Here is an 18,006-nt window from a genome sequence, read left to right on the forward strand (position 1 = left end):
AGCTGTTGGGTACACCTCCCAGACGGGGTGGCGGCCGGGCAGAGACGCTCCTCACTTCCCAGAAGGGGTGGCCTGGCAGAGGCACCCCCAACCTCCCTCCCGGACGGGGCGGCTGGCCGGGCGGGGCCTGCCCCCAACTTCCCAGACGGGGTGGCTGCTGGGCGGAGGGGCTCTTTACTTCTCAGACGGGGCGGCTGCCGGGCGGAGGGGCTCCTCACTTCTCAGACGAGGCGGCCAGGCAGAGGCGCTCCTCACCTCCCAGACGGGGCAGCAGGGCAGAGGCGCTCCCCACATCTCAGACGATGGGCGGCCGGGCAGAGACGCTCCTTACTTCCTAGATGGGATGGCGGCCGGGAAGAGGCTCTCCTCACTTCCCAGACTGGGCAGCCGGGCAGAGGGGCTCCTCACATCCCAGATGATGGGCAGCCAGGCAGAGACGCTCACTTCCCAGATGGGGTGGCGGCCGGGCAGAGACGCTCCTCACTTTCCAGACTGGGCAGCCAGGCAGAGGGGCTCCTCACATCCCAGATGATGGGCAGCCAGGCAGAGAAGCTCCTCACTTCCCAGATGGGGTGGCGGCCGGGCAGAGGCTGCAATCTCGGCACTTTGGGAGGCCAAGGCAGGCGGCTGGGAGGTGGGGGTTGTAGCGAGCCGAGATCACGCCACTACACTCCAGCTTGGGCAACATTGAGCACTGAGTGAACGAGACTCCGTCTGCAATCCTGGCACCTCGGGAGGCCGAGGCTGGCAGATCACTCCCGGTTAGGAGCTGGAGACCAGCCCGGCCAACACAGTGAAACCCCGTCTCCACCAAAAAAATACGAAAACCAGTCAGGCGTGGTGGCGCGCGCCTGCAATCGCAGGCACTTGGCAGGCTGAGGCAGGAGAATCAGGCAGGGAGGTTGCAGTGAGCGGAGATGGCAGCAGTACAGTCCAGCTTCGGCTCGGCATCAGAGGGAGACCGTGGAAAGAGAGGGAGAGGGAGACCGTGGGGAGAGGGAGAGGGGGAGGGGGAGCTGCAATTTTTTATTTAGCAATTTCCAAACCTATTGTGTTAGGCAGGGTTCTCCAGGGAAACAGAACCAATAGGGCATATCTATATCTATATTTATATCTTTATCTATATCATATCTATAATCTTTCTATCTCTCTATCAAGAGATCGAGAGAGAGAGATTTATTTTAAGGAATTGGTTCATGTGATTGTGGGAGCTGGCAAGTCTGAAATCCATAGGGCAAGTTGGTCAGCTGGAAATTCTGGTAAGAGTTGATGTTGCAGTCGTGAGTCTGAAATTTGCAGGGCAGGTCAGGTACAGTATCTATTGCAATTGCAGTCCTGAGGCCAAATTCCTTCTTCAGGAAACCTCCGTCTTTTTTGTTGTTAAGGCCTTCAACTAATTGGATGAAGCCCTCCCACATTGAGGGCAATCTGCTTTACTCAAAGTCTGCTGATTTAAATGGTAATCACATCTAAAAAATACTTTCACAGCAACATTTAAACTTGTGTTGTCTAAGCAATTGGGCACCATAGCTTAGCCAAGTAGACACATGAAATTAACCATCACTCTGTAGAGATGAAAGAACTACTGTTTCAAAAAACAACTGTTTTTGAATCCGTCATTTATCAACGGATTCACCCAATGGTTAACCTTTCTATATGCTTTCTCTTTCTCCCAAGTACTGAATCATATGAAAAGAAATTATGGTTGTGATATTTCCTATCTAAATACTTCATATGGGACATTCTCCTACATAGCACACCTAAGAAGATTAGTATTAATTCAGAGAGATCATGTCATATCTGGTTCATATATAATTTTCCCTAGCTGACCTCAAAATGTGTTTGTTTTGTTTACATATTACTCTTTATAGTTATGTTTCTTTTAATACGGATCAATATTTGTGTGTTTTTGCTGCTATTTTTTTTTAATGACATTGTCTGTTTTGAATAATTCAGGCTCATTGGCTATTTCACATCCTGAATTTCTCTAATTTTATCTTTATGATTAGAGCCAGGCTCTAATTCTTGGCAAGAATAACACTGAAGTGAGGTTGTGTACTCCTAATTGCCCTGCATCAAAGACACATGATATGCATTGGTTCCTGCATTAGTCATGTTAAGTTTGATTAGTTGGTGAAGGTGGTCGCCACCATTTCTCACTCTTGTAAAGGGACATTTTCTCCTTTTAAATTAATATGTAATTTGTGGCACAAGACTTTGAGACTGTGTAAATATCCCATTCTCTGACAACCTTTCTTCTGATGACTTTAGCATTAACGGATCTAATTATATCATTCTTGGCATTGAGTAGCATTCTTGTGTAAAGAAGAGGTTCTCTTTCTCTCCCTCCTCTCATTATAATTTGTTACTGTTATTTTCTTACAAGTTACTAAGAATTACTCAAAGGCAGTATTTTTCAATAAATCATTGGTAATTTATGGTCTTCTCACTCTAGAAAAGGGAGGATGGGTCAGAAAGCTGAGGGGAAAAAAAGGGAGGAAATGAGAATGTATATTATCGACATAATCGGTTGAAAATGTCTAGTGCTGTAATTATGCCATCATGCAGATTAAAAAGCCACCTGTGAAAAATCAACTTGTATTGTTTTGTTTTGTCTGATTTTTAATAAATCCTTATAGTGTATGAATAAAAATTAAATTAATTGATCAGTATCTTCATTAATGGCAGAGAAGGGGATGGACTGAGCAGATTCTGCTTTTCACTCTGATATTTGTTAATTGCCCTGTGTGGTCTGAAGACCTGGGTTCTAGTACGAGCTCTCCCTCTGCAGGTGTGTTACTTTGGTCAAGGCAATCAATCTTCTTGATACTCAGTTTGGTTCTCTCTGATATGAGCATAAGAAATATACTTGAAGGCCGGGCATGGTGGCTTATGCCTGTAATTCCAGCACTATGGGAAGCCGAGGTGGGAGGATCGCTTGGGCTCGGGAGTTTGAGACCAGGCTGGGCAACATGGCAAAACCTCAACTCTACAAAAAACAAACAAAAAAATTAGCCAGGCATGGTGGTGCACGCCTGTAGTCCCAGCTACTCAGGAGGTTGAGGCAGGAGAATCCTGGGAGGCGGAGGTTGCAGTGATCTGAGATTGTGCCACTGCACTCCAGCCTGGGAGCCTGGGTGACAGAGAGAGACCCTGTCTAAAAAAAAAAAAAAAAAAAAAAATATATATATATATATATATATATATATACACACACACACACACTTGAATGCTTCATGTCCCTTGCTCAGTGACAGCCCCGTCCTCTGCTTCTGCACAGTTGACCAAGGCTTCTCAGTCTACTCCTGTGTAGAAAAGAATTAAAGTAGGCCTGAGGCTGCTAGTCTTAGAAAGGCTTGCAAAGTTGGCCCTTGTCTGGTGTCTGGGAACTTGAATTTCTGGAGGGTTCTCACCATTCCCTGAAAAGAATGGCTCACGATGCCTAAAATATTTGTACAAACAATGAAGTTTCTGCTGAACATCTGCTTCCTTCTGGGAGTCTGGAATTTTAGGATGTGCTAGGTAGGGGTGTTTACATGACAGCCCCACATAAAAACCTTGGGCACTGAGTGTCTAATGAGATTCCCTAGTAAGTAATATTTTACACATATTATCACAACTCATTGCTGGAGGAGTTAAGTGCATCCTGTGTGACTCCACTGGGAGAGGACTCTGGGAAGCACATGTCTGATTTCCTTTGTCCCATGTGCCTTTTCCTTTTGCTGATTTTTGCCTTGTAATTTTTTTTTTTTTTTGAGAGACAGAGTCTTACTCTGTTGCCCAGACTGGAGTTCAGTGGCCCCATGTCGGCTCACTGCAGCCTCTGCCTCCTGGGTTCAAGCAATTCTCCTGCCTCAGCCTCCCGAGTAGCTGGGACTACAGGCGCGCACTGCCACACCGGCTAATTTTTGTATTTTTAGTAGAGACGGGGTTTCACCATGTTGGCCAGGATGGTCTTGATCTCCTGACCTCGTGATCTGCCTGCCTCAGCCTCCCAAAGTGCTGGAATTATAGGCCTGGGCCACTGTGCCCGGCCATAATTTTTATCCTGTAATAAATTATAGTCGAAAGTATTGAGTCCTGTGAATCAACTTAGAGAATCACCAAACTGCTTCCAATTTTCTCATCTGTAAAATGGGTTGCTATAATAATGATGATATCTACCTTATAGGGTTGTTTTAAGTATGAAAAATATGGTGAAATATGTGTGAAACTAGGGGCCAGATGTAGGATGAGTCATACAGTGGGTGGTTATTATTATGGATCATATTAACTCTTCAGGTAAAAAACATCTTGTAGCTGGGCAAGGTGGCACATGCCTGTAGTCCCAGCTACCTGGGGGACTGAGGCAGGTGGATCGCTTGAGCCTAGGAGTTCAAGGCTGTAGTACGCTATGATCACGTCTATCAATAGCCACTGGACTCCAGCCTGGACAACGTAATGAGAGTCTGTCTCAAAAAAAAGGAACAATCTTGTGTTTGTGTGTGTGCTCATGTCTTTGTTGGAATAATACTGACACAGTCACTCAAATTAACTCTCAAATCTTTGATTATTCATTTGATGGGAACAACAGGTTTATGTGCCAGCTTATCAGGACCCCTAGTTCTTTCATTAAAGTGTGTATGTGTGTGTGTATGTGTGCACATGTGTGCTAGTTTTCTTATCTAACGACGAAGTCCTTTGGGAGGTTTACTTTTTCATTACTATTTTTTTCATGCTTTCCTTTGATGTGCACCTGGCAATTTATAGAGCCAATGTGTACTACATATTCTGCTGCAGAAAATGACAGAGGTGAGGAAGGAGCAGGAAGCAGATTTAGAAAGGAATGTTACAGTTTATCAAGTTGTGACTAATGGAAGCTATTAAAACAAAAGGTACCAACCCATCTTAAATATTCACTGCCTCTACAACTATTTTTCTATAACTGTTGTTCTTTGTCAGCTCTGGGGTGGAGGGAATATTCCTGAATGTTTTATTAAGTAATTCAAAGATCTTCCTAGGTATGTGTATCAAAGATCCTATGATGTATCTGTCTTGTAAATTGAGACTGGCATATATTGGGCTTACATTATTGGGAAAAATGTATGTCATCATCATTGGTGAAAAAGAGTTTCCATAGCAGTTTTTTCTAAGTAGAGAGATAAATGAATCAGACTTTTGGAGGAGGTACGTTTTAACTCACTGGAGGATCGCACCAAGTCTGAACACCTAAGGAACCCTAGTGGAAAACTGGTTTTCCTGTATGCTGCTCTAGCGATCTGAGGAAAGGCCTAAAAAAAGCCAGTGTCCCTGTGATATTGTGAAATACATATATGTGGTCTTTGTTCCTGTTTCCTGGCATACAATTACTAAAAATGCTTGGAATCTCCAAAGTGCTGTCTTTTTGTATATTAGTGTTGACTGATAGCTTCAGAGTGGGGCTGGCCAAGTTGATCACCAATGGCCAGTGGTTTAATCAGTCATGCCTATGTAATGAAGCCTCCATGAAAATCCAAAGGGAATGGACTGGGGAGCTTCTAAGAAGTGTTTTTTACCTTCCCGTGAGCCTCCTGTGCTGAACACACGGAGGGTCACGGGAAGGTAAGCAAAAACTCATTCACATGCTGGGAGGGTGGCACATCCCAACTCCACGAGGACAAAAGCTCCTGTGCTCAGAACCCTTCCAGACTTGGACCTTGTATCTCTTCATTGGCTTTTATTTGTATTTTAAAAAATATCCTGAGTGATAAACTGGTAGATGTAAGTGTCTTCCTCAGTTCTGTGAACCACGCTAGCAAATTAATCGAACCCGAAGAGGGGGTCATGGCAACCCCAACTTGAAACCTGTTGGTCAGCAGTTCCAGAGACCTGAACTTATGACTGGTTGGAAGGACGGGGTGCTCTTGTGGGACTGAGCCCTCAACTTGTGGATCTGATGCTATCTCTGGGTAGACAGTGTTGGAGCTGAATTGGAGGACACCTAGCTTGTGTCCACTGCAGAACTGATTGCTTGCTTCCTGCTGGGGAGAAATCCCTATATATTTTGGGGTCCAGAAGTCTTCCGTGTTGATTGTTTTTGTGTGAGAGCAGAGGAAAAATGGTTTGAGAGTTTTTCGGGAAACAGCCCCTCTTAGTATAGTGGTAGAAACACTCCAAAAATAAAATATGCTACCCCAAAAATAAAAAATGAAAATGAAAATAAAAATAAAAATCTGGAGTGGTCAGTTTGCCAAGAGGATTTATGGAGCATCTAAGGTCAAGCATTACTTCTCAGCCCTGCAGCAGACCTCTAATTAAGCCATGCCACAGAGTGCAGTTTACAGAGAGGTGGAGTTCCTGTGGATTCATTCTTCTCTCTAAAATTATAAATAACGCAGCTTCCAAACATGCCATATTACCTCACGAGGTCTAAAGACTCAATATGAATCTTCAACTTAACAATTATAACTGACACAGATTGAGATCTTCCTGGATGCTGAAATAGGCTTTACATGATTTATCTCATTTAGTTCTCATAAAACTCTATTATTAATATTATTTTACAGATAGAGAAATGGAAGCACAGAGAGGGTAAGTGTATTAGTCCATTTTTATGCTGCTAATAAAGACATACCCAAGACAGGGTAATTTATACAGAAAAAGAGGATTAATGGACTCACATTTCCACATGGCTGGGAGGCCTCACAATCATGGCAGAAGGCAAAAGGCACTTCTTACCTGGTGGTGGCAAGAGAGAAAATGAGAACCAAGCGAAAGGGGTTTCCCCTTATAAAACCATCAGGTAACGTGAGACAATTATTCACTACCACAGAAACTATATGGGGGAAACCGCCCCCATGATTCAGTTATCTTCCACTGGGTCCCTCCCACAACACGTGGAGCTACAATTCAAGATGAGATTTGTGTGGAGACATAGCTAACCCATATCAGTAAGTAATTAGACAAATCTTGCAAAGCTAGTAAGTGGTATTGCTGGAATTAAATCTGCCAATGTCACTCCAGAGTCTATGTGATTTACTGGTATATTATAGGGTCTACCTATAAGCTTGATAACCTTATGTTAGAACAAATAACCATGACATATTCTGTTCAGTAGTTTGCATTTCCTTTTGACTCCTACAGGGGAGGAGGCTGAGGTTCAGGGACATTAAAGTGGGGTTTAGAGACATTAGGTGGTTTACCCAAGCTTTATCTACTAGAAACTAGATAATTATCTATCTGATAATAAAGCTAGAACTTAAACCCAGCTGGACAATGGAGCTAGAGCTTAAAACAAAATCTTCTAATGAGCTCAGAACTCAAGGCTTAATAAGATTTGGGAAAAGTCCTGAGGACATTTCACTGTCTATCCAGAAATGCGAGGAAGTTAGGAGAAAAGGCAAAGTATCTCATAAACAGATAAAGGCAGTTCAGTAAGTAGCCTGAATAAATAGCCATATTTAAAATCTAATTTGGTTCTTTTGTGCCTAACACAATTGACTTTATGCTGGTATCTATTTTCTGCTCTGTCGCTCTTTCTGTCTCTACTTATGTGTGTATGCATGTGTTATAAAATATATCAGCCCACTGATCAATTTTTAATTTAAGCAAAAACATGGTAGATTAATATATTCAATCAATTTATTGAGTAGATATTTATCGAGGCTCACACATTTACCTGACTGTGTACTAAGCACTGGAAACCCAAAGAGAATGAAGTCACTGCCTAGACAGGTGGAGGGTGACACATAAACAAGCAGGGTAATAATCAAGTGTCATAACTAGTCTATTACATGCAATGTTAAACTAGCATCTCTACCATGCAAAACTTGTGCTCTTGGGGATACAGGAAGACTTTCCAGAGAAGTACAGAGGACAGGAATGTGTTAGGAAACCAGTCAGTTCCCAGGTCCTCGATCAGGTCACAGTGACTTGTGATTCTATTTTGAACATAGGTCTTAAATCTTTATTTTGATAGCAAGGGTTTTAAACTTTTGATATATGATATACTTCTGAAAATCAAATTTCATATTCTAAAATTAAGTATTTTTGCCCTTAACTAACTTGAACATAATACTATAATACATTAACATATATTATTAATAATAAATAGGACCCCTGGAAGTCCAAGAGAGACATGAGGCTTATTTGGTATGTTAAAGTCATACAGGAAGTGTTGTTAAATAAGAAATGGTGTTACACTTTCTTTGAGTTATATTTATATGGATATGTTGTTAATATGTGTTCCAACATTGTATGAGATTCCTAAAAATCTGATATGGACATCCAGTGTGGTTGTTGGGTCCTCTATGAGCCTAGGGAGCACTGGCCGGTTACCTTGCATCCATTCATGTCAGCGTTGGTAGTATCAGGCACCCGATGGTTCTTAGAAGAGTACTTGAGCTCTACTCTGCAGTGTCTGAAGTTGCTGGATATATACCTGCTGTATAAACTGCTGACTAGGGCGCTGCAGTTCACTTACTGTCTTCTCATGGGGACCTTCCCCTTCAACACTTTCCTCTTGGGTTTCACATCTTGGGTGGGGAGTTTCATCCTAGTAGTTTGCCTGAGAATACAGGTGAACCCACAGAACGAAGTGGACTTCGAAGGCATCTCCTTGGAGTGAGACTTTGCTTTTTTCTCTTTGCTAGCACCATCTTGTACCTTATCGTCATGAACTTTGTTGGCTGAATCATTCCCATTTACTTAATTGAAGAGTAAGAGACTGGAACAATGCTCACTTTGATTTTCCTGGATAAGAGTTCTTGAGATGGCAGCTTGTTTGACACATGAATTTTCTTCAAATTTGTGCTTACTACCAACTCTGATTTGGTGTGCCGGAGGAGAGCCCAGAGAAGTTCCCTCTCTCTGTCAGAACAACTTTGTAACATTTATTAACCTGACTTCTGCCTTCAATTAAGTGTAACCTTTTGCCTTCCAAATTAAAAAGTTCCATATTACTCCAAAAATAAAAAGTGAAAATAAAAATAAAAGGCTGATATGTCATGGTATATGCAGTAAATTGCTTTATTCTGATGTTTTTTTTCTAAAAGCCTTTTGCAAATCCTGAAGTGCTGTGTATTCAAGGAAATTCATGAAAGGGACCTTGACAAGTAGTCTTAAATACAGGTTTCTGATAACTTTGGAGATCACACCTTTGGACTAGGTAAAAACATCCAAAACTCGTCTGGGCGCGGTGGCTCACGCCTGTAATCCCAGCACTTTGGGAGGCCAAGGCAGGCGGATCACGAGGTCAGGAGATCGAGACCATCCTGGCTAACACGGTGAAACCCCATCTCTACTAAAAACACAAAAACAAAATTAGCCGGGCGTGGTGGCGGGCGCCTGTAGTTCCAGCTACCCGGCAGGCTGAGGCGGAAGAATGGAGCGAAGCGGCAAGACGGGACTTGCAGTGAGCCGAGATCGCGCCACTGCACTCCAGCCTCAAAAAAAAAAAAAAAAAAAAAAAAAAAAAGTCCAAAGCTCTAATGAAAAACTGATGCATTCATGCAGATTGCTAACCCAACATCAAGGAGAACGAGAATTACATGGGACTGAGTGAATGAAGGATTGAAATTACTATTTTAAAGGGTTTTTGTTTGAAACATTACTGATTTTTTTATGTTTTGTTTTCCAGACTCAAGAAAATATTTTTTTCTTTTGAGCTATTTATAGCTTACAGCATTGGGGTAAAGTATACTTCTGTGAGCAAAATGGAACATTTACCTTTCTTTCTACCTGAATTCTTCAGAATTTGGAAACTATTCATTAGTGTTCTTATTTTCTGGCAATATAGTTATTTGCATAAGTTCAATAAGAACCTATTTTCGGCTGTGCGTGGTGGCTCATGCATGTAATCCTAGCACCTTGGGAGGACGAGGCCGGTGGATCACAAGGTCAGGAGTTTGAGAACAGCCTGGCCAAGATGGTGAAACCCCGTCTCTACTAAAACTACAAAGATTAGCCAGGCGCGGTGGCAGGCGCCTGTAATCCCAGCTACTCGGGAGGCTGAGGCAGGAGAATCGCTTGAACCTTGGGTGGCAGAGGTTGCAGTGAGCCGAGATCGCACCACTGCGCTCCAGCCTAGGGGACAAGAGCGAGACTCTATCTCAAAACAAACAAACAAAAAAACAAAAAGCAAACAAACAAAAAAAAGAGCTTATTTTCTTTTGTAACTGGACACATGGAAACAGTGGTTATTTTACCAAGGCTTTGACTGGAATGTCATTTTTTTGAATGCAACCGGACTGCTTCGAGGGATTGAGGTTGACTTTATAAAGCCAGTAGACCTGGAAAAAGACACACCTGGTACCTTGCCCACACAATTCCTTTATAGCGTTTCTAACTTTGCAATAAGTAAAGAATGTCACTTTCTGACAGGCCCAGGAACCTCAAGATATTTTGGAGACGTTGAAAAGAGAGCAATTCACCCAATTCATACAGGTTTTACAGGAACAGTCTGATGGCGAATCCTTGGCTTGGCTTCATTGCTTCAAGAGTTTGTTTTTTTGACATGGAATCTCACTCTGTCACCCATTCTGGAGTGCAGTGGTGAGATCTTGGCTCACTGAAACCTCTGCTTCCTGGATTCAAGTGATTCTCCTGCTTCAGCCTCCCGAGTAGCTGGGATTACAGGCATGTGTTGCTGCACCCAGCTAATTTTTTGTATTTTTGGTAGAGATGAGGTTTCACCATGTTGCCCAGGCTGATCTTGAACTCCTGACCTCAGGTGATCCACCCACCTCAGCCTCCCAAAGTGCTGGGATTACAGGCGTGAGCCACTGTGCCCGGCCCTTGAGAGGTTTCAAAAGTCTTAATCTGAGATTCCTTATGAAAAAGTTCCAACAAAGCCAACTTAAGAGCCATCCCTGTAGAAAATATATCTATTTAAATATTGTCTGTTTTATCCCACAATGTTTGTTTTGCGTTGCAAGCCGTTATCTCCTAGGCATGGGTAATCCACTTTGAGAGGAAAATCCAGACATCATTGTGCCTAATTTGCTGCCACCTGTGTCTGTGCTGGATCTTACCAGGGTTAGCTTTATTTTCTTTCAACTGGCAAAATTCTGATAAAGCATGTAGCTTCACGGTAGAGCAAAAAGAGTAACTTAATTGAAAGTCATGACTTTCAGGAGTCTAATGATGCTAATATATTTTCTTCTAGAGAGGTGTCTTTATTGTATGTAATTCCCTGAAGAAATGTAAAGATTTATCTAATTCCTATTGCTCTGACAGGTGTGCTCAATAGAAGCATTGAAGTAAAATAAAAATAACTTTTTAATCTGTGTATTTCTGTTGCGCACCAAGATATTTAATTTTTTTCTTGATCTTTGCTTTTGTTTATGTGAAGATATTTATGTCTATATCATTTCTGTATATATCACAGAAAAGTTTTCACTTGCTTGACATTTTATTCCACAATGATTTTTAGTTTAAGTTTAAAGAATGGCTACATTCAGATTTATTTTCACAACTATAGTCCTGCTAAACTGCCTTTGTTGAAAACTCAGTTTTTATAATAAATAAAAAATATCAAAGCAAAAAAAAAAAAGAGCATTCATGATAAATCACCATTCTTACTGCACTTTAAGCAGATAATCATGCCAGAGACTAAACTGACTTTGCAAATAAATTAGTTTTATTATTATTATCTTTGTGGGTAAAAATTGGGATGACTGTAGAAGAGAAAATTATATTTCAGAAGAAAATTATACCATACTTGTTATTAGATTCTAGTCTTGACAATTTTTTTTTGAGTTTTTGTTATTTGCCTACAATTTGGGCTGAATCCTGCATTCCTTCCTGGGTACAAGTCTCCAAACTAATGTTTCCTAATTTTTCTACCATTTTTCTGTCTTGGAATCACTAAGCCCTGCAGGCTTTAGCTAGACAACTTGATATAAACTTTGGAAGAAATAATGACAGCAACTTAATATATGAGCAGTGTTCATGTCAGCTGATGTATGGATTACTCAGAAGGTTTACTTGAACACCTGATTCAAACTATAATCCAGAAATATCTGTAAGATTGCCACTGCAATCTGAAGCTACTTCAGAGACTCTAGGAAAATTAGTTTATAGACAACTCCAGATGTTAATCTTTGTTTTTCTTTTGTTTTCATAGAAATGCCTTTTATTAAACATCTGATTGCTTGATTCATAGAGGCCTGACTTTGGTGGAAGCAACACCACTGCATGAAATGAGATATAACTGTTAACCGTTTAATTGGAGTGGCCTATTCTCGAGATTGCAAGACTAGTTCAATGGCTTATAAAATAATCCACCCGCTGGGCACAGTAGTTCACACCTGTAATCTCAGCACTTTGGGAGGCTGAGGTGGGCAAATTGCTTGAGCTCAGGAGTTCGAGACCAGCCAGAGCAACATGGTGAAACCCTGTCTCTACCAAAAATACAAAAAATTAGCCGGGCATAGTAGCATGTGCCTGTGGTCCCAGCTCCTCGGGAGGTGGATGTGGGAGGATTGCCTGAGCCTGGGAGGCAGAGCTTGCAGTGAGCTGAGATTATGACACTGCACTCTAGCCTGGGCAATACAGTGAGACCCCATCTCAAAAAAAAAAAAAAAAGATAATCTACCAACCCAATTTCTCAACTGGGGAATGTTGGGCTCCTGCTCTCCTGTCTCTGACCCTTCATTCTCCCTTGAGGCTAGCCATCAAGACTACAACCCCTCTTCCCCAAAGTGGGCCATAGAAACCAAACCCCTTTTCCCCAAAGCCAACCATAAAACCTAAAAATAGTACTCTAACTTCCACCACCCCCAGCCTGTCTGTGTAAGGCCATAAAGAAATGATCTGACTCACTTTGTTTGACTGAAGGTTATAAGACCCCCCTTCCAGAGAGGGTCCAGCACCACACCCAGAAGGAAGAAATGCATGCTCAGAGAGGCAAGAAGGGTCCAGACAGACAGGCTGTGCTGGATTTCCCTGCTCAGTCTATTAGCATTAGACCATACCTTTTTTGTCCAATCATATTTCTACGTGGCTCTCCATACTTTGTTTAACTTAACCTAAGGGGGCTCAGGGTTTTGGCCTGGGCATTGTCTGTTGGGGAATAGAGTGAGTCATCCCCAGCTCATGGGTTTGCATCCGGTTCTTGTTGTAAAAGGCCCAAAGCCTGTTGGATGGCAACTCTGAGCCGTCGTGGAAGGGGGGTTCCAGTTTCACAAATAGATACTCAGACAGCCGAACTCTCATCTACTTGGTGCCAACATTTGCACTGTGGTCAAAGACTTACCTAGCATGGACTGAACAACTCTTCCCATCTGTCACGTTAATGTCCCCAAGCAATGTTGAAGCACATGCCAGGATCGGCCTTGCTAGGTCCTGCTTGGTAGATAAGCAAATGGCTACCTTGTGGTGTTTTTATTCTATTTTGTCTCATTAACACTACAGCTTTGTGTTATCTACTTGATAATCTGTAATTGTAAATACATACAGGATTATGTAATTCGTGTAAATACATAATGACAGACTTCTGAAAACTGGTATTTTTTAGTTGGTGTCCATTTGAAGCTGTTTTAGGTTCTGTGGCACATGAACCAATGGCATTTAAAAAGCATACTCTCCTTGCTCTTAAAAAAACAAACAAAACAAAACAAAAACTGTCCATTAAAATTTTTGTATTTTTGTAAAGACAGGGTTTCACCATAAAAATGGACAGTTTCCCTTATATCTTTGGGTCTTCGTTCTGGAGGCGCTCGTGTCACATAAAATTATGATCAAATAAATTTGTATGACTTTTCTCCTATGAATCTGCCCCTTGTCAATGATTTTGAGCAACCTTCTGAAGAAAGTGATGGGGAAGTATTCCCTTTGCTGCCACAAGGGATATATCGGATAAGTCACTCTATTTTCTTGAACATATGTCACATTCATAGGAAAAACACTTTTTCCAAAAGATTACTGTCTTCCCAAATACCCATGTTCTCCATTTTTTTTTTTTTTTTTTTTTAAGAGATGGGGTCTCACTGTGTTGTCCAGGCTAGTCTCAAGCTTCTGGACTCAAGCAATCCTCTCACCTCAGCCTCCCAAAGTGCTATGATTACAGACATAAGCCATCATGCCCGGCCCCATTTTCTCCTTTTGGTGTATGTATATTGCTCATTGTCAGGCATCAACCATTTCTCTTCTCTGAGATGGAGTCTCACTCTGTCACCCAGGCTGGAGTGCAGTGGCGCAATCTTGGCTCACTGCAAGCTCTGCCTCCCTGGTTCACGCCATTCTCCTGCCTCAGCCTCCCGAGCAGCTGGGACTACAGGTGCCCACCACTATGCCCGGCTAATTTTTTTGTATTTCTTTTTTGGTAGAGACGGGGTTTCACCGTGTTAGACAGGATGGTCTCAATCTCCTGACCTCGTGATCTGCCCACCTCGGCCTCCCAAAGTGCTGGGATTACAGGCGTGAGCCACTGCGCCCAGCCCTCTTCTAATTTTTTATATTTATCATGTATTTACTAGAATTGGTTTATTTTCGTGAGCATATGTTGTGGATTCTACTATAAATAATGCACTTAATAATCATTAATAAAACTTAAATCCTTTCCATCTTGATTGTGGCCTTTTCTTTTTGCTATTAATTTCCTCAGCATACATTAACCTGAACTCTTAAAAGCTATTTAGGTACTGGTATAAAACAGAATTTTCTCCAAAGCAATCCAGTATATAATATCTGGATTTTAAAAAAGCAGCCTCATTTAATTAGGATTAATTTCTCCTTTCAGAAGTTAAGTGATTCTGTTTCTGTAAAACGCAAAATTATAAGCTTAATTGTTTTCCACACAGGAAATGAAATTCCTAATCTTTTTATCCAGAATCTTCATGTGTTTGTCTCTCTGTCCATCTATCACTCCTTTTTAAGGTACCTGGAGATGACCTAGAGGCTTGCCACGCTTAGGGTTTCCTCCCTGTGCAGAAGAAGATGGGAAGTGCAAATGAGGACGAGGGGTGGGGAGGGAAGGGGGAGTCAGGTGATTCAGCAAGTGCAGGAGCCCACAGACCAAGCTCAGGAATTTGCACTTTGTCTGCTCACAGAGTGAGTTGCATCGTGGTGTGTATATATTGAGATATGCAACAGACTCCACTGGAATGTCAGAAGAACTTATGTTTATTTTTCCTCTAACATGTGGGAAAAATTAAACTGCATTTGTATTTAACTCACATAGATTGGCATGTGCTCATTCTGTGTGTCACCCTGCCACGCTGTCACAAACTTCGAGCAGGGTCCTGAGGGGAGAGGAGGGCATAGCTCCTGCTCCCAGGGGGTTGCCTGTGCAGCCCTGCGCATTCATTCTCTTCCAGAGGGTTGTGATTTGTGGCGGTTTGTGTGAGCCTGGTTAAGGAGAGTTACAGATTATGACATCTGGTGTTAATTGATAATCTTTGCAAAAGGGACATTGGCTTTAAGAGATGTCTGCAAAAAAACCTCTAAACAAACATAAATAAAAATTTAAAAGGATAAAGCCAGAATAATAATGAAAATATTAGTAATGTAAAACAAGGAAATGTGTCATGTTTTTCATGATAACTAATATTTTTTCAATTTTTTTTTTTTTAAGACAGTCTCACTCTGTCACCAGGCTGGAGTGCAGTAGTGCGATCTCGGCTCACTGCAACCTCCACCTCCCAGGTTCACGCAATTCTCATGTCTCAGCCTCCTGAGTAGCTGGGTTTACAGGCACTTGCCACCACGCCCATCTAATTTTTGTATTTTTAGTAAAGACAGGGTTTTACCATGTTGGCCAGGCTGGTCTCAAACTCCTGACCTCAGGTGATCGGCCGCCTTGGCCTCCCAAAGTGCTGGGATTACAGGCGTGTGCCACTGTGCCTGGCCCCAGTTCTTATTATAAGTTCTCCATTAACCATATCATGAGATTAAAAAAACAACAATGATTTCATCGGAACTGACAAATAGTGGGTGACACAATTTTGATCATCAAGAAGACTTTAAAAGAAGGATTTGTATCACTGTCATTACTGATTACTTGGCCCTTGTGTATACTGGGCCTTTAGCTAGGGCTGGTACAATAAAATAACCATAGTTAGAAAGATATTTTAAAGGATTACTTATTTCATGTTTATCTTACCCTTTTATCCCTATTTTTGGGCATGATTTATTATTATTAGGTTTTTAAATAAATAATGAAATAAGCATGTTAGGTTTGCATGCTGCTTTGGTTAACATTGCTATATAACCAACCACCCCAAACTTTGTGGCCTTAAAACAATTATTTATTTATTTATTTATTTATTTATTTTTGAGACAGAGTCTCGCTATGTCACCCAGGCTGGAGTGCAGCGGCATGATCTTGGCTCACGGCAACCTCCACCTCCTGGGTTCAAGTGATCCTCCTGCCTCAGCCTCCCGTAGAGCTGGGATTACAGGCACCCGCCATCAAGCCCAGCTAATTTTTCCTTTATTTTTAGTAGAGAGGGGGTTTCACCATGTTGGCCAGGTTGGTCTCGAACTCCTGATCTCAGGTGATATGCCTGCTTTGGCCTCCCAAAGTGCTGGGATTACAGGTGTGAGCCACTGTGCGTGGCCAACAATAATTTATTTTTATCTCTCATGGTCTCTAGATTGCCTGGGCCCAGCTGAGCAGTCTGAGTCAGCCTTATGGTCTCTCATGTGTTTTTAATCAGTCATGAGGGGCTGGCATCATCTGAAGGCTTGACTGGGCTGGATGTTTAAGACAGCCACTCACAGGGCTGACAGTGATGCTGGATGTTGCACTGTTGACTAATGAGCCTGCACATGGCTCCTCCATGTGATTTGGGCTATTTATAGCTGGGGTGACTGGGTTCTAGGTGGGGTAGTTCCAAGATCCTTCCAAGAGGAAGAAAGCAGAAACTGCCTGGCCAGTTAGTGTATATGCTTAGTCTTAGAACAGTGTCACTTCCATATTTCTCCATAGTCCATTAATCAAAGCAGTTACAGGAAGCAGACAGACAGGAAGGGAAAACACAATGCAACAGAAGGAGAGATTGAAGTGTTGGCAGCTGCAAGCCAAGAAACACCTGGGTTACCAGAAGCTAGAAGAAGAAAGGTAGGATTCTCCCCTACAGGTTCCAAAGGAAGCTGGGCCTGTCCACACCTCACCTCTGGAACTATGAGACTATCACTTTCTGTGGGTTTAAGCTACCCAGTTTGTGGCACTTTGTTACTACCGTCCTAGGCAAATGATACAGTAACTACATACACAGTACATAGAATTGCTCATTTTACTTCGTTGAATGGGACTTGGCATTGAATAAGCCCAAATGAGAATTCTTTTGTCAAGATTTTTTTATGGCTCACTTTTCCAGAGACGTGACATGGCAGGAGTAAGGGGAGGGTTTGGCAGGTAGGAATTATACTCATCTGTCATTGTCTTCCCAATACCAACCAGGAAGCATGTAAATAATAGCTGTGCAGTTTGTTTTCTGAACCAAACTGGGCCTTATTTTTTTTAAACAAACTTTATTAAACAAACAAAAACCTAGAAATACTAGATGTATATTTTTAAGTTTTCTCTCACATAATATCCTAATCATCAGTATACCGTAATCCAAGGGCTACATATAACTGAAAAATAAATGGGTCTTAAAAAAATTAAAACATGGTATATAACACTAGCTAACATGTACTGAGCAGTTACTAAGTGCTAAGTACTGCTAAGTCCTTTATAGATATCTTCATGTTGAGTGTCGTCACTGCCCATGACTTACTCTGAGTTTAAATATGAGACTCAAAAGAGGTTAGTAATTTGCCAAAAGTCATAGGGCTTATAAATGATAGAACCAGGATAACGAATCTCAACCAAGGGACTTCAATGCCCAAACCAGTGCTCAGACTGTAGCCCCATGTAGTTAGCTATTTACATTTGAAAAGATTTTTAATGTTTATTATTTTTTTTAAGACAGGGTCTTGCTCTGTCACCTAGGCTGGAGTGGAGTGGTGTGATATTGGCTCACTGCAACCTCCACCTCCTGGGCTCAAGTGATCCTCTCATCTCAGCCTCCCAAGTAGCTGGGACCATAGGTGTATGGCACC

At 41.9% G+C, this 18,006-nt stretch overlaps 2 protein-coding genes across 2 annotated transcripts in view; both read left to right on the forward strand.

Moving 5' to 3' along the window:
- BCAT1 (branched chain amino acid transaminase 1) overlaps positions 1 to 18,006 on the forward strand; it is a 136,601-nt gene that overhangs the window by 22,813 nt on the left and 95,782 nt on the right. The gene's annotated exons all lie outside the window — the stretch shown is intronic.
- Positions 7,395 to 8,599, forward strand: LOC117975472 (dolichyl-diphosphooligosaccharide--protein glycosyltransferase subunit DAD1-like). The gene has a single exon (XM_034936167.1). The coding sequence runs from the start codon at positions 8,237 to 8,239 to the stop codon at positions 8,582 to 8,584; it is 348 nt and encodes a 115-aa protein (XP_034792058.1). The 5' UTR covers positions 7,395 to 8,236; the 3' UTR covers positions 8,585 to 8,599.

This window comes from Pan paniscus, chromosome 10 (genome assembly GCF_029289425.2).
Source record: "Pan paniscus chromosome 10, NHGRI_mPanPan1-v2.0_pri, whole genome shotgun sequence".
NCBI classification, from domain to species: Eukaryota; Metazoa; Chordata; class Mammalia; order Primates; family Hominidae; genus Pan; species Pan paniscus.